Below are 23,139 nucleotides of genomic sequence, written 5' to 3'. Positions count from 1 at the left end.
CAAGTCCCATGTCAGGCTCTCTGCTCAGCAGGGAGCATGCTTCCCCCTCTCTCTCTGCCTGCCTCTCTCCCTACTTGTGATCTCTCTCTCTCTGTCAAATAAATAAATAAAAATCTTTAAAAAAAAAAAAAAAAAAAAGGCTTGCTGGTTTGGAGTCATGTTGAAATAGGTACACCTTTGAAGAGTTGGACTTTTACATCTAAAGGGATTTTTAGGGGCACCTGTCTGGCTCAGTTGGTAGAACACATGGCTCAGAGTCATGAGTTCAAGCCCATAAAAAAATTTTAAAAAGAAAAGAATTTTTAGAGGGCACTCACCTTAAACAATGTATAATGTAACGTTATATGATCACTTCGGAAAAGTTCACCATTTTCTTAAAAAGTTAAACATAAACTTAATACATGACCCATCAATTCCACTTCTAGATATCTGTCCAAGAGAAATTAAAACTTATGTCCACACAAAGACTTATCCATGACTGTTCAGGGCAGCATCATTCAAAATAGCCAAAAGCTGGAAATAATCTTAAAAAAATCTATCAACTAGTAAAGTGATAAATAAAATGTTGTATATCTATACAATGGAATGCCATTTGGCAGTAAAAAGGAAAAACTACCAGTATGTGAATGAACTTCAAAAATATTACCTTATGTGAAAAAGCCAGAGACACAAGAGACTGTATATTGTATGACTCACTTATATGAAACTTCCAGAAAAGGCAAATGTATAAAGAAAACAAATCAGTAAATACGTGGGGCAGAAAGTGGGAGCAGTGATTTACTGCAAATGGGCAATACGGGTTTCTGGGAGAAACAGAACTGTTCCCAAAGTAGATTGTAGTGTGATTTTAAAACTCTACCCATTTCATATTCATTAGGATGGTTATTATGATAAAGAAACAAGCAAGTGTTGTTGAGAATATAGAAAAATTAGAATGCTTGTACATTGCTAGTAATAATATAAAATGAGGGGCACCTGCCTGGGTGGCTCAGTCAGTTGAGTGGCAAGCTCTTGATTTTGGCTCAGGTCATGATCTCAGGGTCCTGGAATCAAGCCCTGCATCAAGCTCTATGCTCAGCAGGGAGTCTGTTTGAGGATTCTCTCTCTCTCTCTCCCTCTCTCTGCCTCTATCCCCCATTCACATGCTTTCTCTAGAATAAATAAATCTTTTTTTAAAAATATGTATATATACAAAATGATGGGGGTGCCTGGCTGGCTCAGTCAGAAGAACATGCAGATCTTGATCTTGGGGTTTTGAGTTCAAGCCCTATGTTGGGTGTAGAGATTACTTAAATAAATAAACTTTATATATATGATATAGCTGCTATGGAAAACAGTATAGCAGTTCCTCAAAAAATGAGAAATAGAATTGAAAGCAGCAGACTCAAACAGATATTTGTATACTCATGTTTTTAACAGCATTATATACGACAGACAAAAGCAGTAAACAACCCAAGTATTCATCAACAGATGCGTGGAGAAAAAAAATGCAGTAAATACATACACTGAAATATTATTCAACTTAAAAAAAAATCCTGACACATGCTACAACCTGGATGGACTTTGAAGATATCAGGCTAGATGAAATTAGCCAGATGCAAAAGGACAAATACTAATTCCAATTGTATGAAGTACCTAGAGTAGTCAAATTCATAGAAAAAAAGTAGAATGGTAGTTGCAAGGGGCTGGGGGGTAGAGGGGAATAAAGAGTTATTGTTTAAAAGGTATGAAGTTTCAATTTAGGAAGATAAAAAAATTCTAGAAATGGTACTGGTGATAGTTCCACAACAATGTGAATATACTTAATGCTGTTAAATTATATACTTTCAAATGGTAAATTTTTTTTAAAGATTTTATTTATTTATTTGACATAGAGGAAGAGATCACAAGTAGGCAGAGGCAGGCAGAGAGAGGTGGGGAAGCAGGCTCCCTGCTGAGCAGAGAACCCGATGAGGGGCTTGTTCCCAGGACCCTGGAATCATGACCTGACCTCAAGGCAGAGGCTTAACCCTCTGAGCCACTCAGGCACCCCGTAAATTTTATGTTTTATATGTTTTTTTTACTATAGTGAAAAACACTCTGCAAATGTATTAACAGTCATTGAACTGTAATTTACAATGGGTATATTTTATCCTATGTAAATTTTACCCAATAAAGCTGTTAAAAATTTAAAAATACATTCAGAAGAACTTACTCAAGCAATTATTTATTATAGAGGTCTAGAATTAAAGAAAAAAAAAAAGGTGTGGTATTGGTAAAGAAATCAACAAAGAGTACAATGAAACATAATACAGAACCCAGAAAGAGAATGGATGATAGAGAAGACGTGACAGGAAGGGGCATTATGTATCAGGATAGGGAAAAGTTTCTAAAATAAGAATCAAAAAGGACAAACTATATGGAGGAAAAAATAGATCAATTTTATATTACATATTTTAACTTCTGTATAAGTCATAGTAAGTAAAAAAGCCAAGCTACAGACCAAAGGATATCTGCAACGCAAATATCTGATAAAGGATTAGAACAAATAGGGGTGCCTGGGTGGCTTAGTGGGTTAAAGCCTCTGCCTTCAGCTCAGGTCATGATCTCAGGGTCCTGGGATCGAGCCCCGCATCGGGCTCTCTGCTCAGCGGGGAGCCTGCTTCCCCCTCTCTGCCTGCCTCTCTGCCTACGTGTGATCTCTGTCTCTCTCTGTCAAATAAATAAATAAAATCTTAAAAAAAAAAAAAAAGGATCAGAACAAATATATTAATAAAGAACTCTTAAAAGTCAAGAAGAAAACCAGTGAGATCACAAAGAAAAAAATGGGAAAAACACTAATATAGACATTTTATTTAAGATTTTATTTATTTATTTGAGAGACAGCAAGAGAGAGCACCAGTAGGCTGGGAAGGGGTGGGTGAGGGAGAAGCAAGCTCCCTGCTGAGCAGGAAGCCTGACCCAGGGGACGCAGAGCTCTATCTCAGGACCCCAGGATCATGACATAAGCCAAAGGCAGACGCTTAACCGACTGAGCCACCCAGGAATCCCCTTAGACATTTTACAGATAAGGAAATCTAAAAGGACTACAAACATATTAAAAGATGCTGGGTCTCACTAATATCCAAGGAAATGCAAATTAAAACAGAGATACCATTTCACATACCACCAGACTGACAAAAATTAAATATCTAATAATACCATACATTTTAAGGATTCAGAAAACAAGTGTTAATAAAACCACTCTAGAAAGCAATTTGGGAATATCTGGTAAAGTTGGTATACCTTAAGCAATTTTGCTCATGGGATATACACTAGAAAAACTATCATATACATGATAAGGAAACATGATTTAAAGATGTTCACTCCAGCTCAAAAAAAAAAGGAGGAAACATTAATAGGGAATGGGTAAACTGTGGTAGAGTCACACAATGAAGCACTACATAGTAGTTAACATGACTCAACTAGAAAATCTACGTTTATCAGACCTTAAAACTCAAAATAAAGTTGAGTGAGAAAAGTAGGTTGCATAATAGTATCTGCTCTGTAGTACCATTTATGTTAAGTTTATAAACACACAAAACAATGCTATATATTGTTTATCAATATATAGTTGATATTGGTAATATATAGCAAAGGTGTTAAAACATGAAGGGGAATAACAAACCACAAAAGTTTGGACAGCAGTTACGTCTGTGATGGAGGGAGAGAAAAGAAGATAGGGAATAAATAGAGAAGGCATACAAAAGGCTCCTCAATTTTATCTACAATGTTTTAGGTCCTTAAAAGCATCTACAGAAAATTTTGCAAAATGCCAGCATTTGTTAAATTGGGCAGCGTGTACAATTTTCTCAGTACTCTTCCATATGCTTGAAAAAAATTTTAACAGGCTTTTGGTCAAATGAAAACATATACATGTACCAGACAGCAAGAGAAAAATATTTATCTTTTTGGAACCTACATTTGTAAAACTCTTCTAGCAACGTCTCTCTGGTGCCTAACACCCTTAGTGTGATAAAAACTTTCCACTTTTTAGACATAAACATGCTACACGTGTCAGAGTCTCCTTTTCCCTAACAAGATACTTCTCACAAAATGCTGCTCAAGGAACTAAAAAATCTGGCTTTGTTGATACCAGTGATCTCTTTATCAACCAACAATCAATGTGCCATCCTCAGCCAAATCAGAATACCTTAAAAATCTTTTAGCTTACAACTAAATTACTCCCCTGAGTCATCCTTAAGTTTCATCACATGTCTTATGTAAACCTATACTATGAATGACCCAAAAGGTAAAAAGACTAAAATTACACCTCTTTCTAGTTTTAACATAATTTTCCCTCTCTGCCCTACATTCTTCAGTCCCACACACCCACAGAGGACTCAGTATGAGCCCTCCACATAGGTGCAGTATTTCTGGATCTTCCAATCCTGGGAAGATTTGTGTGACTCAGCGACGAGAAGTGTGTTCATTAGTACCAAGGGGAACTGAACATGGAACTCTGCTTAACCAGCAATCTAGAATGCAAGCTCCTGAGAGAAAATAAGAGAAGAATGACTTTTCCATCCAAGCATGATGAGTATATCAAACTGAAAATGATGTCCAGGAACAAGCAGTTCCAGAAACAGGAATTCAAATAAAACTGGCTTTGTGATATTCACTGTTTTTGTTTTTTTTTTTAATTCACTGTTCTGTAGACCCAGTGGCAGTCAGTCTGTTTTTCCTTCACTTTCTGGCTCAGTTAAAAGTACCTTAAAGAGTATACTTGTCCCTTCTCAAAAATATGGAAAAAACTACTCAAGTGTTATGAAAATCTGAGCTGTCAGCATTACTTGTTGGGTGTCTGTGTGTGTGTGTGTGTGTGTGTGTGTGTGTGTGTCTGTTGGAGGGTGGCCTCCAGGGTTTATGTGATCTGTGTGGGATATCTCTGTGGGTATCTGTAGGGAACTCTATGTATGAGGTCTCTCTGTGGGTGTGGGTATGGGTCTATGTGTGCAAAGGGTTTCGGTAGAGGGGTTTTGGAGGCTTCGGTTTTATGTGAAGGATCTGTGTATGTCTATCTTTGTGTATCTGTGCCTGTCTGTGGTTCTATGTCTCTAGCAAGAATTTTTTTTTTAAAGATTTTATTTATTTATTTGACAGACAGAGATCACAAGTAGGCAGAGAGGCAGGCAGGGAGAGAGGAAGAAGCAGGCTCCCTGCTGGGCAGAGAGCCCGATGTGGGGCTCGATCCCAGGACTCTGGGATCATGACCTGAGCCAGAGGCAGAGGCTTTAACCCACTGAGCCACCCAGGTGCCCCTCTAGCAAGTATTTTATTACAAGTATTTTATTTTTTAAAGATTTTATTTATTTATTTGAAGAGAGAGAGACACACACAGCAAGACAGGGAATACAAGCAGGGGGAGTGGGAGAGGGAGAAGCAGGCTTTCCATCAAGCAGGGAACCCGATGTGGTGCTGGATCCCAGGACTCTGGGATCATGACCTGAGCAGAAGACAGACACTTAACGACTGAGACCCAGGTACCCTATTACAAGTATTTTAATAAGCTTTAGTATACATTTCTATCCTTCCAAAAAAACCCTGAAAGGATTTTCTTGCCTCTCTACAGTGAGGTTTCATATGAGAAGCATGAATAAGATCAACTGCTAAGCCAGTATTACTCAACAATGGGTTAAAAAAACTAAGGTTCTGGTGGGTTTACATCAGTACAGACCCAGAGTTGCCCGAGATTGTGCATTCCTAACAAGTTCCCACGAGATGCCAATTTTTCTGGTCACGGACCAGTTTGAGTAGCAAGGATCTAAAGGATTCCAAACTTAATAAACTGTCCCTAACTATACTTTCCATGTACATCTTCCACAGTATCCTCTGACTGACATGTGTATCAGATCAGCTTGAGTGTTCTACATATGACCACAAGTTAGAAGTTACCATTTTGTTTTGTATACAAATCTGTGAGTTTGGTTTGAATGACCCAGCCCTAAGAGGTGAACGACCTCTAAGTGTACTAAAAGTGTGAATTTTAGAACATGTAAAGTTGGAACATGGAAATTTCATAAAGGTTCTGCTACACTGTGAAACCTCTTGAGTAGGCAACCAACAACTTCTCCTAAGGTGATATACCTCAATGTCAGTACTGACCTCTCCAAACTGCAACAATTATTGCTTCTAGTATTGCTCGTATCAAACCAGATAGTATTTCTTTATTTTCATATCTTTATATCTTTTCATATCTTTATTTTCATATCTGCATTCCCTACCCTCTCCGTGAGAACAAGAATGATATTTCACTGATTTAACAGTGAAAACACTCAGCAGTGTTTAGCACACAGTACATAAAAGGTCTTTGCACGAAAGTTCACAACACATTAGCGAGATTATTAGAGAAGTATCCAGAAATAGTAAAGTTGCTTCCCTATTTCTTTTTTTTTTTTTTAAGATTTTATTTATTTATTTATTCGACACAGAGAGAGAGAGAACAAGCCGGCAAAGCAGCAGGCAGAGGGAGAGGGAGAAGTAGACTCTCCACTGAGCAGGGAGCCCAATGGGGGACTCAATCCCAGGACAGATCCTAGGATCAAGACCTGAGCCGAAGGCAGCTGCTTAACTGATCGAGCCACCCAGGCACCCCATTTGTTCCCTATTTCTATAATATAGTCCAGCAAAGGCCTTAAAAAGGAAATAGCATTAGACCCATCATCTTTTCTCCCTTACAGAAACAATAGATATGAATGTAGCAAAAAATCCTATTCCATTTCTGTCTCCCAAAGCAGAGTCACCCAAGACTAGACTCCATGTCAAGCTTTATCCAATAATTTTACTGAAGAAGACACCTTATTTACCTGCTAGGAAAAGAAGTCTTTCTTCAACCTAAAGGAGGTAATATTAACTTTGAAAGGTAGAAGCAAAAAAAGAAAGAAAAAAAATGAAATGTAGATGCACACAATTGTGGAATCAGGGCAAAATTTTTTCTTCCTACAGTCTCATTATATGTACTCAATTCCTGGCAATGCCTTATAAAAAATAAGGTGTCATTTTGAAAAAGAACCACACACTTCTTCAACTTAGTATAATTGCAGAAGGTAAGTTCCTCTGTAGACCACTGCAGAATAGAATGTATATTTAAGATATCACTGAGGCTCCAATTTCTATCAAAACATAAATGTAGATCCACTGAACAATAATAAACATTTATAATTATGTTTGCTTATAAACAATAAATAAAATTTGCTACAATAGCAAGTACTTCTACGAATAACTCATTATAAGCACTTAGTACAGCCAGGATGACAATTTTTAGTGTCATTCTTGAGTTAAATAGTCTTTAATCAAAAGTTATATCTATATGTCCACCTAAAAGCAACGAAATAAAAACAGTGGAGAAGTTAAAGAAAAAGAAATAGAAAACAAACCTGAAAAAGTAAAATATTAAATTTTATTTGTGGACAAATAGAGCTATCTTATATCACAAAATAGTCCCTATCTTACATTATGAACAAAAATGAACTCCAGTCTATTCCAGATGGACTGAGGACCAAGATGTAATAAACACAGCCATAAAAACAGTTGAAGAAAATATAAAATAATTTGTTTATAAACCTGGGGTAGAAAAGGCCATTCTAAGACACAAAATGTTTAAGCCATGAAGAAAAACATTTCCCAATCTGACTACATAAAAACTTTTAAAATTATAAACAAAGTGACAAGTCAGTAAGAAATAAAATAGAAAAAAATCTACAGAAGAGTAAAGAATTCCGGGGCGCCTGGGTGGCTCAGTGGGTTAAAGCCTCTGCCTTCGGCTCAGGTCATGATCCCAGGGTCCTGGGATCAAGCCCCATATGGGGCTCTCTGCTCGGCGGGGAGCCTGCTTCCCCTTCTCTCTCTCTGCCTGCCTCTCTGCCTACTTGTGATCTCTGTCTATAAATAAATAAATAAAAATCTTTAAAAAAAAAAAAGAGTAAAGAATTCCTACAAGCTGACATTGAAAACAGAAGTCAGTAGGAAGGCAGAGATCATCTATTTTGTTCACTGCTGTATCCCTAGCATTTGGAACACAGAAGTCACTCAATAAATATTGTTAAGTAAGAAAAACACTAATAAAAAAACAGTAACAATTTTCCTCATAAAAGATATAAAAATATCCTGTGGTTGGTAAAGGTGTGGTGAAAGGGTTGTCTTATTTATAGTTAGTTAATGTGTAAAATGGTACTACATTTTTGAAGGCAACATGACACGCATTAAGTTTAAAATATGGATTATTGGGAAGAAGGGGTGGTGGGATGGGTGAGCCTGGTGGCAGTATTAAGGAGGGTACGTATTGCATGGAGCACTGGGTGTGGTGCATAAACAACGAATCTTGGAATACTGAAAAAATAAAATATAAAAATAATAATAATAAAATAGAGTAAAATATGGATTATCTTTCAACTCCAGAATTCTGCTTTTAGGTATCTACCCTAGAAAAACACTTACTATACAGGTGTACACACACACACACACACACACACACACACAGACACATGAATATAGGTAGTTACGACAGCACTGTCTATAAAGGAAAAAAAATCAAGTTAAATATGCATCAACAGAAGAGTGATTTAATAAACAACAATGGTATGGACTTTGGAAATTAATTCAGTGTCAAAAAGACTAAGATAGGGGTGCTTGGGTGGCTCAGTGGGTTAAGCCTCTGCCTTCAGCTCAGGTCATGATCTCCGGGTCCTAGGATTGAGCCCCACATCTGGCTCTCTGATCAGCAGGGAGCCTGCTTCCCTCTCTCTCTCTGCCTGCTTCTCTGCCTACTAGTGATCTCTCTCTGTCAAATAAATAAATAAAATCTTTAAAAAAAAAAAAAAAGACTAAGATCTATATATATTGATATGGAAAGAGCTCCAAGTGAAGAAAAAAAAAAAAAACCCTGCAAATATATAGTATGCTTTTATTTATAGGCAGGTTATTATAAAACTACAAATTTCTCTATGTGCAAATACAAATGTAAAGTAAAAAAAAAAAAATCAAGAAAGATTAATTGATGGATAGCAGAAGTCACCTATGGAGAGGGCAATGAGACTGGCTGAGGACCAAGGAAGGACTTCTGCTTCATTAAACGATATTATTTTACAAGAAAATATTCAGGCATGACTTGTGCAATTAAAAACAATTTTTTAAAGGAAAGAAAATTATAATGTAAACACCATTTAACTGGTACAAAGAAAACAAGAACGTATTTTAGGGATTAGACAAAAAAGACAAAAATATGATTTTGGACACATTAATTTTGAAGTCCAACTGCAAGCAGGCAGTTGGGCACACATAAGATTGGCATTTAGAAGAGGGATCCTTAGCTAAACAAATAATCTGGGGAGTAGTTGGGATGTAGATGACACTTAAAGGCATAGGAATGGTGTAGATCACTTAGGGAGAAAACACAATGGAAGAGCAGACAGCTCAGGATCAAGAAGAAAGAGCCAACAAAGGAGACTGAGAAGGAGTGGCCAGAAAAATAGGAAAACTAATAAAGAGGTGTGTCATGGAAGCAAGAGAGGAAAATGTCTGGATGAGAAGTTGGTATCAAATGCTACCAAGGTCTTGATGAGGTCTGAAAAAACAGACTGCCATGTTTCCCAAACTGATGGGACATTAGCAATGTTAGTAAGAGGATTTTGTTCTGGCCAGAGCATTAAGGTGGGAGTGAGTTAAAGAGCTTGTGGAAAGCAAAAAATGTACATAGTGTGTGCTGAAAACTCCTTTAATAAGCTTAGCTATGAAAGGGAGTAGAAAGTTAGGATAGAAGCAGAAGGGAGATATGAGGGTTAGAGAATGGGGTTTTCAAAATGGGAGAGATTAAATCAAGTTGGAATACTGTAGGAACAGCTTTAGTAGAAAGAGGAAATAATCAAAGGAAGAAGTTCTTTAAGACAGAAGAATGTGATTAGAGCACCTGTAGAGAGAGAGATCTCTGACAGGTGTGAAGGAGAAAAATACGAGCCCTAGATGCAGGTAGGTTTGTCGATTTGGGAGGTATAGAGATGAAGAATTCCCTTTTGGTGGCTCCTGTTTTTATACTGAAGTATAAGGTACACCACTGGTTTAAAAAGAACACGTGAGAGATGAGAAATCGAGACAGTATGAAACAGTCATTTGCAGCGGGTAGGAAACTGAACTTACTAGAGAAATGGATAATATTGTTAGGAGATGCTGACTATGCACATGAGGTTGACAATTATTAATTCAGTGACATCATTCTGCCTCGTTTTCTGATTTTCTCTAGCAACTCTCAGCTCCATCGTTCAGCTCTCAGGGTGGAGAACATGCTTCAGGGCCACAGAGCTAAAAAACAGTACCCAAAATCATACACAGAATGGGTTTAGCAGGGGTGCCTGGGTGGCTCAGTGGGTTAAGCCGCTGCCTTCGGCTCGGGTCATGGTCTCGGGGTCCTGGGATCGAGTCCCGCGTCGGGCTCTCTGCTCAGCGGGGAGCCTGCTTCCCTCTTTCTCTCTCTGCCTGCCTCTGTCTACTGTGATCTCTCTCTGTCAAATAAATAAATAAATAAATCTTAAAAAAAAAAAAAAAAGAATGGGGTTAGCAAAGACATGATCACTAATGTTAAACAGGAGATGCTGTGGCTTGGGTTACACCATTATAGTTCTGAATACCAGGTGTCACACTAACGACTCCTCCACTGTTGCCCCCGTAACTTGATCTTGCTGCTAGAGGCTGATGCTACTTGGGGGTTTACTGATAATGGAGGGGGAAGTTGGAGAGGACATGGTGAAAAGATCTGGGGGAACTCCATCAGCTGAGAGGAAGAGGAGAGAGGTAAGGGACTGAGTATTAGAAGATAATGGATAACTGGACATCAGATAGTAAATAAGGTAAACAGAGATGTGAGGCATGGTGGTTTGGGCCTTCTCCTTGAGGACTGTGGATTCTGAAATCCAAAAAGTTGCAGAGTGGTCTTTGCCGCAGCCTAGGTACAGGAGCTTAAGCAGATTTCACATGGGAATGTGGTCAGAGAAGGAGGGGCTGGCAGTGTGGCAAAGCCTCCCATCGTCGCTATGGGCAATGTTTCATCTCACTAACCCCAAAGGCATCACAGACTGGCAAAGCCTCAAGCAAGTTAATTATTCTCTTTGAGCCTATATTTTCTCATCTGTAAAATAAAGAGAATAATATTTATCTGATAAAGTTGTTATGAGGATTAAATGAGAAAAGATAGCTAGCTGTCTGGCAGAGAGTAAGCATTCAGTAAATGGCAGCCATAAGTGAAGAGTCATAACTGAAGCCAAGAGAAGAGTGTCCAAGAAAAGGTAGTTAACAGTACCAAAGCTGTTAAGAGTGATCCACAGGGCACACATGGAGCTCTGCAGGAGATAAGCTTGTAGGGAAGATGAAGTCGGTTTTAGCCTCAGGTTACTCAACTCTCAATGACAGCCCTGCAGTATTCAGAAAGGCTCTAAGGAAAAGCCTAATTTATGGTCAACCAGCTCTAGAACCTCTATACTCTACCTTCATACAGGTTCTGAGCTTAGAAAAACCAGGTGCCCCAAACCAATATATTTCTACTGATAGAACCTTTAAGAATAGGAAATCACTAGCTTATTAATGCTGTACGAGTGTCCAGTGTCCAAGAAGAAAATGGCTAACTGAATTGTTGCAGGATATAGTTGGGGAACAGGGGACTAAAAATCATAGATATCATGTCTTAAGTTATTTAATTTAATCATAATACTTTTAGGCTCAGAAGTGTAACAGAAGAAATTTCAGTCTACCACTTTTTCCTCTGCTTTGCTTGAACTCTCAGGCCACAGGTCATTCAGACTATAAAAAGCTCCTACAAATTCCATAGAAACCTGATCAAGCTTACTTAACCTTTTATTGGGTAAATGGAATTTCAGCTCCTCTAACTGTGCATACCACCTGAACATGATGGCAGAGTGATGGATCAGAGCAACTGTCAGGACTGTTCTCCCACCCGTCTCAGTTGTACTTCTCTCTCAATTATTTTAACAAAGGCTACCATGAGAGAAACTGCTTATTCTTTATAAACTCAACTCGACAAGGAGTCTAAATAAATTTTTCAATAAATCTTTTTTTCCCCTTTCATTGCGGGATAGAGAAACATTTTCTGTAATAAAAAAAAAACTCATTCTCCCTTCTTCACAAATTATCCATTTCTTCAATTAACTGGACAAGACATCAAATACACAACTGCAACTTCAGCTCTGACCAACGTCCCAAAACACCTCCTAATGTTCAATCTTTCCCAGGTCTGAGGAGAATAGAAGTCACAAATTATACTAATCCAAAATATGGGCTACTTTCCCAGAAAAGTCATAAATGTTCAAATATATGGTAAGACCATTAAACAAGCTCAATAAATAAAAAGAAACTGCCGGTTAGTGAAATAACAAAAACATCCACAAAAAGTATACAAATTAGCTAAGATTTTAAAAGTTCAATCTGAGCTTTGGAACAGGGAAATGAAACTTCAAATGAAAAGCAAGAGAGTCTGGGCTTTGGAGTCAAACAGATTAGAGTTCTGTTAGCTCCATCACATTACTGAATGTGTAACCTTAAGACAAATTCCTTAATTCTGAAACTCTTGTTTCCTCAATAAAACAAAGAGAACACTACCTATCTCTGAGAGCTCTTATAAGGATTAAGTAAAATAGTGCATGCAAGGCTCTAATACAGTGCCTGGTATATAGCCAGAATACATAATAATATACTACTCCTAATTTTCAAAAGGCTTAATCAGAGACTCATTCATAAAGAAAGCAGGACTTAACAGGAAAAAAATTGTTAGCTGGACAGAGCAGAAGAGCATATTCTTAGGTCCTTCAGATTTATTTATAACTTTAAAAATAAGAATACATTTTTAAAAAATAAGGATAAATTTATGAGATTGTCAGTAAATTATTGATGTGGAAATGCATCATTGATCTTGGAACACTTTTTTATATATAAGATACTCTTCTTCTTTATAATTTTACAATTTTTTTTTCCCTGTCCTATTCCTAGAACTCTGACTCAGACTCTCTTCACTTTGGTTGTGGAACAACCTAAACCTTAGGCCAGACAAGCATACCTTGGAGTTCAGTAAGTATTCTGAAAGACTTCTGGGCAAAGACCAGAATCCTGCATCTAAAAATTTAGAAAGAATCAGTGTGGTATAATAAAAAGGACATGGGCTTTGGAAATAGGTAAAGGTTTAAAACAGATTTGAGTCCTACCTCTGCAACTTACTAGATACACAACCTTGGGCAAGGCACTTTATCTCTCAGGACCTCGTATCTTTATCTGTAACATGGAGATAATGCCACCTATATCTCAATGTGTTGTTGTCAAAATTAGAAAAATGCATGTAATAATTCCTGGAATAGAAAAGGCCAATGAATGGTAAATCATATTCAGATCAATCTGCCAACTGTCTTACTGAACATTTTGTAAGGCTGTACTTTCCTAACTGGCAAAAGGAGTCATACTGTTCCCACATTCCCATGCCTATAACCAAAAGGTTCCATTTTAGTAATCTATAATTAACCAAATCAAGAGCTTAAAGAATTCAGGGCAAGAAAGAACTAACATGGCTCAACTCATTCTTTGCTGACAGAAACAAATCCAGTGTAAAGTGGATATGTTGCCAAAAAAAAAAAAAAAAAAAAAAAAGTCTGCTTGAACATGATCATTACCAATACTGATGTAAGCACGAACCTGCAGTTCTTGGGCCTGCAGCCTTACTATCAGAAAGTTTGAACTCTCCTGAAATAAATCCTCGCATGCCTTGTTTTCCTTGCTGTGCTACGACACTCTTACTAACCCATTTTTAAGAACACAGGAAAGAAATCCTCTCAACTATTACTACTACATTCACTTGGAATTTATCTTTCTATTTCACAAATCACTGCTTACAGAGATTTTTGGTTGGGTTCACTTGATAAGAGCTTATGAAGATAGACATTAATACAAATTTATGATAGCCACCATGACAAGATGTGGTCCCCATAGCACCACAAGTTACAAGATGGAGGCAGGAGCCAAAGATAAGATGTGACTAAGTAACCTGCATACCATATGTTCATTCTTATTAACTACTGCACTTGGGAATTCTGGCTCTTATAAAAAGTTTATTTCCCTTGTGTGGCTAAGCAGAGTAACAGAAGAAAACTGATGACAAATACATGAATAGTGCAAGGGAAACCATCAACAAAAAATGTGACTTAAGATAAATAAGCTTGTATGTGACAGTTACAAAGTAAAAGCAGTAGTTACCAATTACACAGCCAAAGGCAGCTGTTTCAAGCCCCAGTTCTCCCAGTCCCTCCCTACAGTAAAAGCAGAAGGGTGCTGAGGTCATAATGATTATTTAAATAAACAATCTAAGAATCAAGAAAGACTCAACAAATCAAAATGTCACACTGCAGTCCCTTAGTGAGGTGACTTTCAACCGGGGGAAAGAAGGGCAGTCTCTTGCACTTATTTTAATTGAGTCAATTCAATATCAAGAAAGTTAAAGATTCTGTCCCCAAAATGGAGCTCAGCAATGCCTTTAGTTGTGTCATATGGCTGTATCTTTGCCCAGAGCTTCAACTGTTTAACTTCAGCAAAAGTTGTTTTCTGGTTGCAATTAACATTGTAAGGCAAGCTCAGCCCTGTCTTCCATAGCCTTGAGGCTGCTGAGTAAATCTAGAATCATGGAACCTACATTCTGATGTTGAATAAACAGGAAGAAGGTGGTTCTTGACAAGGAAAATGGTCTAGAAGCACATCTAGATTTAAGAAAAAACAGACTGATATGCTGGCCTGTGATTTTTTTAGCTTCTTTGTATAGAATCTATTGAATAGGGCATACCTTTTTCAGGGGAGGTCACAAGGGCATGCACTTAAATCATGATGGGAGGACAAATAAAAGAAAATCATCCTTAATAATAATAGCTACCATCCCTTAAGCCCCTAGCATATGTGCCAAGTTCAATGCTAAAGCCCTTTACAAATATTTCTAATCCTCAATCATTATTAATATCCTCATTTTATACAAGCGGAAATTAAGATTCAAAGAATTTAGAAATTGCTAGTTAGTGAGGATACTAGTATTGAAACCCAGGTATGCCTGACTGTAAATCCCATGCCCTGAAAGTAATTTGTTAAACTCTATTATCCTCAAGAGATCTAATCAAATTACAGATTTTACACGAAAAGATCCCTAATCACAGGAAAAAGATTAGGCCAAAGTTATAAAGCAACTCAACCAGTCAAAAATGTTTCAGATTTTAGGACACATATCTAGGTACTACCAGCCTCTAGGACCTGTGCTGCCTCCTACAACTCCCCCCACAACCCCAGAAGAGTTTCATACTGCAAATGACATGGACACTGTCCTAAAGCATAATTAAACAAATTCCTTTAGTCTTGCGTCTGACATCATCTATCTCCTACATCTAGAGAATTAGAATGAAAGGGTTATGTCCTTTACACCTTAATCATGAGACTATTACAATAAAAGTTAGGCTGAATCCAGAGTTCCAATTCAGCTGGGTCTTACACAGTGAAACCATCAGAGACTTCACATCACTTTACTGCTGTTCTGACAAAGCAATTAAAAACCATACACAACAATTAAAAAAAAACATAAATCACTGTGTTCATATTATGTCTTGGAAATTAAGAGCCATAAATCCCTCTTTTTACAATCCATCTTTGTCTTCTCCAACATTTGCCCCCTTTTTCCTGTGCTGATTTAGCTGTCGAGAGGAGAGACACACCACGGATGGCAACTGTAAGGGTAATACTGGAGTATCACACATCTAGACGCACTTCTTGGTGTTCTCAGACTATACTGCCTCTTCAGAGCTGTGTCTGGAAGAAGCTGAAGAATGAGACAGCCTCACAATGACTGCCTTTCCCCAAAGTAGAAGCGTTTCTTCCTAACAATTCCAGATCATAATAAAGGAACGAATGAAACAATCATTCTCTCTGCACACAGTCTAATAATCCTGATGGCCAACTACTAAGCAGAGGGGACGAATCTCGGAAGAGAAAAGAGTGAAAGAGACTCTCTCCATTCAGAGAAGATGCAAGGATACTGCAGCATCTGGAACGAAGGGCACAGCATCAGTACTGCTCTATGGAAGCGGTTGGCCACAGAAAGGCAGAAAGTCATCATCTGTACAGAAACCAGGCGACAGGATTTCAGTGCGAGGTTAACTACTGCTTACTCGTTCTCTAAATAGAAAAGATGTGTCCACCCTTATTGCTGGGTGAACTCTCAGAAGCCGTAAGGTTTGTCTATACCATCAGGGTCTTCTCCCTGAATAGTCTGGAATAGAACACATGGGAGTGTGCTGGGTGCGGGGGCGAAGGATAGTATTAGGTGCCTCTCCTCCCCTGCCTATTCCAAGTAGTAGCGGAGAGCGCTACCTCCATGTTACTCATCGCGAAGTACGGCCGTGCCACCGGGAGTCTTCGTTCCCCAGCACCGGCGGCAGGTGAGGGGATCTGTGAGAGCGCGGATCTGAGGGGAAAGGGGCTCTCCCGGCTAGTACGATCGGAAGAGAGGGCGTGGAGGGTGGTGCTGCCATGCCGCGAGGATCTGCGGTTCCCCTCCCTCCTCCCTCTCTCCGCGAGAGGCAGCCCGGCCCCAATACCTTCTTGACTGTGCGCGGCGCCTCGGTGACGGTGCCGTCGGGGCTAACCAGGGCCTCGCCGCCGTCGCGGTGCCGCTGGTGCTGGTGATGAGGGTCGCTCCGCTTCATGGCCGACGCCTGAGGCACTTTCCCGGCGGCAGGGCTGAGAGCGGCGGCGGGCCCCGAGCCGGGGCCGGGGGCCGGGGGCCGCTCCGCGGCGGGAGCTGGAGCCTCAGGGTCCCCGCCGCCTGCCGGGGGGGCCATGGCGCTCACAGCCGCGGTGCTCAGTCCCAGTTGCGGCTCCGCCTCGGAGGGGCTCAGGTCCTTCAGCTCCACCTCAGGCACCTTCGCGGCAGCCGCTGCTGACACGACCTGCACCGACATCACCGCCTCCACTGCAACCGCCGGCTCAGACTCCAGCTCCGGCTCCCGCTCGGCCCCGCCTCCCGCCTCCCTTCCCCTTCCCTCCCCCATTCCCCCACTCCTCCCCTCCATCGCCTCCGCTCCCACCCCCTTCCTCCGCCCGCCCGCCGGCCAGCCAGCCCCGGCCTCTCCCGCCCCACCCCGCCCGGCCCCGCCCCGCCCCGGCCTGGCCAGGCCCGGCTCGCGCGCGACGCGCCACGGAACCTGTAGTGCGCTTGCTCCGGGCAGCACGCGTCCAGAAGACCGTGGGACCTCAGCCCCCGACCTACACTGCGAGCCGCCGGGGGCGGGGCCCGCGATGTCTCCTGGGAGCCGTAGTCCCAGTGGCCCTGCTTCTCGCTAGTGGGATTCTGTAAGAGAGATGGAGCTCTAGCACCCGCGACTAACGGGATGGAAAGGAGTGAGATTAGATGACACGACGTAGAGGATGAGGAAGAAAGTCTCCTCAGGAGTTGCGGCTTCCGGGAAAGGAAAGCCAGGAACCCTAGGCTTGGAAAGGTGGTGGGGGGGGAGGAATGACTCCCTACCCTGACAGCCAAGAATTTCCTCCGTCGGTGAGCGTCTGTGATCACGTGACCCGGCATTTAAAGGAAAAGCGGAGGCGTCACGTGGAGAGAGTGCGGGGCCCAAGGCTTAAAGAGGCTTGATTTTTCCATTTCTTTGAAGTCGGGACCCCAACACACCTTTCCGAATTTTAATGGCTGTGTTTGTATAAGGAATAAAAATAGGACCTTACATGCTGTGGCAAATCCTGGCGCGTTTTGAGTTTGGAAGTTTCAAATCAGCCTGAAAAAGAAGTTAGGTATTGCCAGGTCCAAATTTCAAAACTGAGGAATAATACATAGCCTTAAGCAAGGCCAAATCTGATCTATTAATTCTGCTGGGGAAATAATATAAAATTCGGATAAATACATAAGCAGAGAGGCATTAACTACGAAATGAACAGTGAGTTCCTTAAGTGATGAGATTTGAGATGACTTTTTACTTTGTAGTTTTACGGTTTTTTTCGAGGTTTTAGATTATTTATTGATGTCCAAGTAGGTTTGGCAGATAAAACTTTTGTTTTATTTTAAAAGCTATAAGCACAAAGACGTGTAGCGGTTTTATTTTCAGTAACAAAAAGGTTTTGAAACTACTTTAATGTCCAGCAATAGGGATAGTTACAGCCTTTAAAATTAAGTCTGCCAAGAACTTTTTTTAGTGATCGAGAGAAATAAATGCTTGTGATTAGATAATATGCTAAAAAGCACGATGCAAAATTTCACATTCCATAAGATTTTACTCTGTAAATAATATCTGAAAAAAAAATACACTGGGGCCTGGATGGCTCCATCTCAGTTAAGTATCTGTCTTCTACTTAAGTCATGATCCCAGGGTCCTGGGGTCTCACTCCCTGCTCAGCAAGGAGTCTGCTTCTCTTTCTCCCTCTGACACTACACCCTCTCTGGTGCTTGCTCTCTCTCACTCTCTTTCAAATAAATAAGTCCTGATAAAAAGAAAAAAGAAATACTAAAATGCAATTGACTGACAGATTACGGGTTAGGTTATTCTCTATTCTCGGGGAAACTGAGGCAAAGGGGAATCTTACAGTGTATGGTTGTTCAGAGAGTAGGCAGTAGCTCTGACAATCCCAAAAGACCTCTGCGCATCTAGCCCTTAGAGTAACTTAAATTTTCCCTGGCAGAGAGGCAGAAATCATCTGCCTTGATCTCCTACTTCCCTCTGCTTCAGCTGTCTTGGGAAATCTGTTCATTTGTGGAGTTGTTTTACCCTGAATGGAGTCTTTTGTATCCTGGCCTTCAAATTTATGCCTAACACTATGCGTTGGAAGACATGTGAGCATTGCCATTTCCACAAAGCCCACAAGTCCACCAGACCCAAGGGCTTCTTAAGGTTTCTTTTCACACTGTGGCTTTCAGAATTTCCTTCCTGTTATAAAGAAACAGCCCAGAGCTTCATCCTCCAGCTGTCGGAGCAGAGATTAGCAGCTCTATAACTGATTTCTTTCTTCCCCCTAATACACAAGGGACCTGTGGTACAACCACCTGGCATGTGTTGGAGCTCATAGACAGCAGCTGCCTACCTGGACTAGAATTGATTACTGAAGGGAGGAATTAATTCCTCAGTGGGATGTGGTTACAAAACCTAAGGAGTTGGAACGCTGGAGAGAAACTCATATTCATCCTTTATTTATCCAGGCACCCTCCAATGGTCAGGACCAAACATGAGGGCACACTCCTCAGCCATTCCCAACTCTACCCTACACACCTGCTGCTCCTGCCGTCTTTGTTACTGAGGGACACCAGGCACAGTTGAAGATGGAAATGCCATGCCAGATACAGGATGCTTAAGCACAAGTTCATCAAAGATGTATTTGTTAGTTTGTTTTTCCAAGTTCAAAAGATACAAGAGTATTTTATGAAAAGTAAATCATCTTCAGTTCCTCTCCTGCAGGCAACCAGTTAAGTTTCATCTACATCTTTCTGGAAATATTCTATATGTTTATGTATGTATTCTCCTTCTCACAAATAGTAGCCAGGAGCCTTGCTGCTTTCACTCAACAATGGAGATCGCAAACCCAGGGCATTATGTATAATTGGAAGGGTCCTCTAATCCTCACATTGTAAAAATAATGAGCTGAATAACTGAAGTTAAAATGATTTACTTAGAGTCCTTTCAAATTCAAAAGCAGATTCAGGAGCAGAAGTCAAAGCTCTTTATACTGCAAGATCACCTGACCGATAAGAAGTATGGGATTGGTCAGTCACTGAGTACATGTGGTCCATGACTTCGCACTGGGTATGGAGGGTCTTGTGTTTTTATATGTTACTCTCCTTCCTCTGGATCTTAAAGCTTCACCCAGATGTCCAGCCAATGCTCCACCAAAATTTCTCCTGTGTTTGCAAGCTGCTTGTTCAGATAGCCATCCACAGATCCCAGGTAGCCTTTGTACTCCATTCCTGATATAGGTTTCATCATACTGCCTTTCCCGTTGTTGTTGTTGTAAAGGTTTTATTTATTTGAGAAAGAGAGTACCAGCAGGGGAAATGGAAGAGGGAGAAGCAGGCTCCCTGGTGAGCAAGGAGTCTGATGTGGGGCTCGTTCCCAGGACCCCAAGATCATGACCTGAGCCACCGGCAGTCACTTAACTGACTGAGCCTCCCAGGCACCTCTGCCTTTCCTGGTAATCCATTCAGGAAAGGTTTGGTATTAAGGGACCAACTCATTGCAACTACAAGCAAATGGTATAGGCCACTCACTGCCAACTGAGCTCTCATCTGGCCTTCGTGGCTGGAGTAGCCACTGCCGGCACTTGATGAAATATTTAGATTATAGTACTTCCCTACTTGGCTTATTCAGCTGCCACACATTGGCAAGCAGGAATGTATGTTCCACGTGGGAAATTGGACTAACTTCTGAGGTATCTGACCAACCCAAGAGCAAAAACTTGAGTGTAATCAACATTGAGAGTTCTCCCAAGGAATTGGGCCAGCCAGATCACCCTGGTGAAGACCACAGCCATGTTCACAGTGTTTCTGGAGAACCAATTAGTGTCACACTCTTAAGTATGAGCAGATAGGCAGTCCTCAGATATACGAAGAAAACCTTTAATACAAAAGACAGAGACCAACATAAGCAAGGACAAAAAAATTTAAAAACTTAGAGGAAACAGAGACTATGCATCAAGAAGAAATCAAGACAAAAAAAATTAATATCCTCGGAGACTTAAGATATTGTGTTTGTGAAAGAATATGTAATTTTAAGAAGTGAACAGTCAGAAAACAAACATCAGACTTTTAAAATGAAAGCATGTAGCAGACATTTTTAAAAACTCAATAAATAAAAAGAGAAAAAAATCAAAACCAGGGAAGATGCATTTTCTCTTTGCTCAGATTGTTGGAGAATGGTGGCTTGTTTCATGCTTTTTAAATTTCTGTCTACTGCATGTTTTAACATGATAGATGGAATGCATTGTGTAGCTATAGTTTTCTGGAAAAGTCGGTCTTTTAGGAATTGTTTTTCAGATCTTCAGTAAGTTTTTTCCTTTAAATTGCAAAAAAGGAAGAAGAAGAGGCTTCTGGCTGGCTCAGTCAGAAGAGCATGTAACTCTTGATCTCAGGGCCATGAGTTCGAGCCTCACGTTGAGTATACAGATTACTCAAAAATAAACAAATAAAATGAATTAGAGAACCAGTCCAAGAAGTCCAACATCTGAATAATAAGAGTGCTAAAATGAGGTAATAAAGAAAATGGGGTGTGTGTGTGGAGGGGGGTGTGAATCAAAGACTAATTTTTTAATTTCCCGAACCTGAAAGATGAGAATTTCCACAATGAAAGGGGTCATTAGGTACCCAGCCTGACAGATGAAAATAGGCCCACATTAATATACATCATTGTAAAATTTCAAAATCCTGAGGACAAAGAGACAATCCTTTAAATATCTGGAGTGGGGGCACCTGGGTGGCTCAGTGGGTTAAAGCCTCTGCCTTCAGCTCGGGTCATGGTCTCAGGGTCCTGGGATCGAGCCCCGCATCGGGCTCTCTGCTCGGCAGGGAGCCTGCTTCCCCCTCTCTCTCTGCCTGCCTCTCTGCCTACTTGTGATCTCTCTGTCAAATAAATAAATAAAATCAAAAAAATAAAATAAATAAATAAAGGAGCTTTGCTTAAAAAAAATTAAATATCTGGAGTGGGTCAAGGAATAAAAAAATTTTACAAAAGCTCAAGAGTCAGAAAGGCATTGAACTTGTTAAAATTAGTTCTGGATGCTAGCAGATAATTTCTTTGAATACCCTCTGTTTGCCTTCCCTAGAGAATGAATGGACAGTCAGCCAGGTGTGAGAAGGGCAGTCATTTGACTACTCAGAGTTAGTCTTCCTGTTCTCTTTTCTACCTCCTGAAGTAGCTGCTGCTTCCAATTCAGAGTCCTCAGGGGGTGCTGCAGTAGAAGTTTTCCCTATTGCTGGCTAAGGCTTTGCTTTTTCAAATCTGCTAAATTACCACTTATCATTTGCTTTCCAGCTTTGGAAGCTGTTACTATTGGCTCCTCCCCCTACCTCTCTGTTTTTCTTGTAGGCAAAGATTGAAAAACAGCTAAATCCTGATCATATGTAAGGAAAAGACATATGATAACACCTCAAATGAACATTCAAGAGGTAGTATGATCATTTTGTTAAGACATATGGTAGTAAGTATAAAAATCATCTGAAATAAATTGGCTGACTCCCAAGCACAGGAAATGATGGGATATCTGGTAGGAGTCAGGTCCCAAGACAGCTGTGTTAAGAAACAAGACATGTAGAACAATTTGACTTTTCACACTATATCATGTGCAACTTAGATGAAAGGAAAAAGTTTAAAAGCAGGCAAAAGCAATACACAAAGAGTTTACAGATACATAGCTGCATATGTATATATAAAAATGTAATAATGGACTGGAAGGTAACCCACTAAACTCAAAGACATGTTTTTCTGTCAAAGAGAGGGAAATTGGGAGGAAAAATGGACCAGGGATGTTGGTCAGAGGGGCCTTCAGCTAAATCTGTTACACTTTAGTTCTTAAAGATTTCTTTTTTAAAAAAGATTTATTTATTTATTTATTTGACACAGAGAGAGAGAGAGAGAGATCACAAGTAGGCGGAGAGGCAGGCAGAGAGAGCGAAGCAGGTCCCCTGCTGAGCAGAGAGCCTGATGCGGGACTTGATCCCAGGACCCTGAGATCATGACCTGAGCCAAAGGCAGAGGCTTAACCCACTGAGCCACCAGGCACCCCACGCTTTATTTCTAAAACAAAAAACAAAAATATACAAACAACAACAAAAAAACACTGGAGGCAAATATGGTAAAATGATTTTTTTAAAAAAGAGTTAATTCTGAGTAGTAAGGATAATGGGTGTTTATTAGGTTGTTCTTTGTGCTTTTCTGTATCTTTTCAATTTCTCAGGTTAAGAGAGAGAGAGAGAGACTGCAGCAGGCAGAAGGGTGGGGCAGTGGCCAGACTGCTTAAAAGAGGTCGGGATCACTAGAGGCAGACCTTCTGACCTAGGAAGATGGACAACTAAGCTGACAGTGGCAATGGATCCAGTGGAGCAGATGGGGGAGGAAGTGCCCA

The 23,139-nt window shown here is 40.3% G+C and overlaps 1 protein-coding gene across 2 annotated transcripts in view; it reads right to left on the bottom strand.

Moving 5' to 3' along the window:
• The window catches only part of AHCYL2 (adenosylhomocysteinase like 2), a 161,196-nt gene extending 144,143 nt beyond the window's left edge, over window positions 1-17,053 (bottom strand). The window contains exon 1 of one of the 2 annotated variants that reach the window (XM_080818004.1): window positions 16,629-17,053. In XM_080818004.1, coding sequence (XP_080674130.1) covers window positions 16,629-16,991 — 363 coding nt within the window. In that variant the 5' untranslated portion in view covers window positions 16,992-17,053. The remainder of the gene's footprint in view (window positions 1-16,628) is intronic. The other variant, XM_080818003.1, reaches the window with a different exon arrangement.
• Window positions 17,054-23,139: the final 6,086 nt, after the last annotated feature.

This window comes from Martes martes (genome assembly GCF_963455335.1).
Source record: "Martes martes genome assembly, chromosome: 11".
In the NCBI taxonomy this organism is placed as follows: Eukaryota; Metazoa; Chordata; class Mammalia; order Carnivora; family Mustelidae; genus Martes; species Martes martes.
The sequence above is the reverse complement of the archived record's forward strand: the minus strand, read 5'-3'. Positions and strand labels throughout refer to the sequence as shown.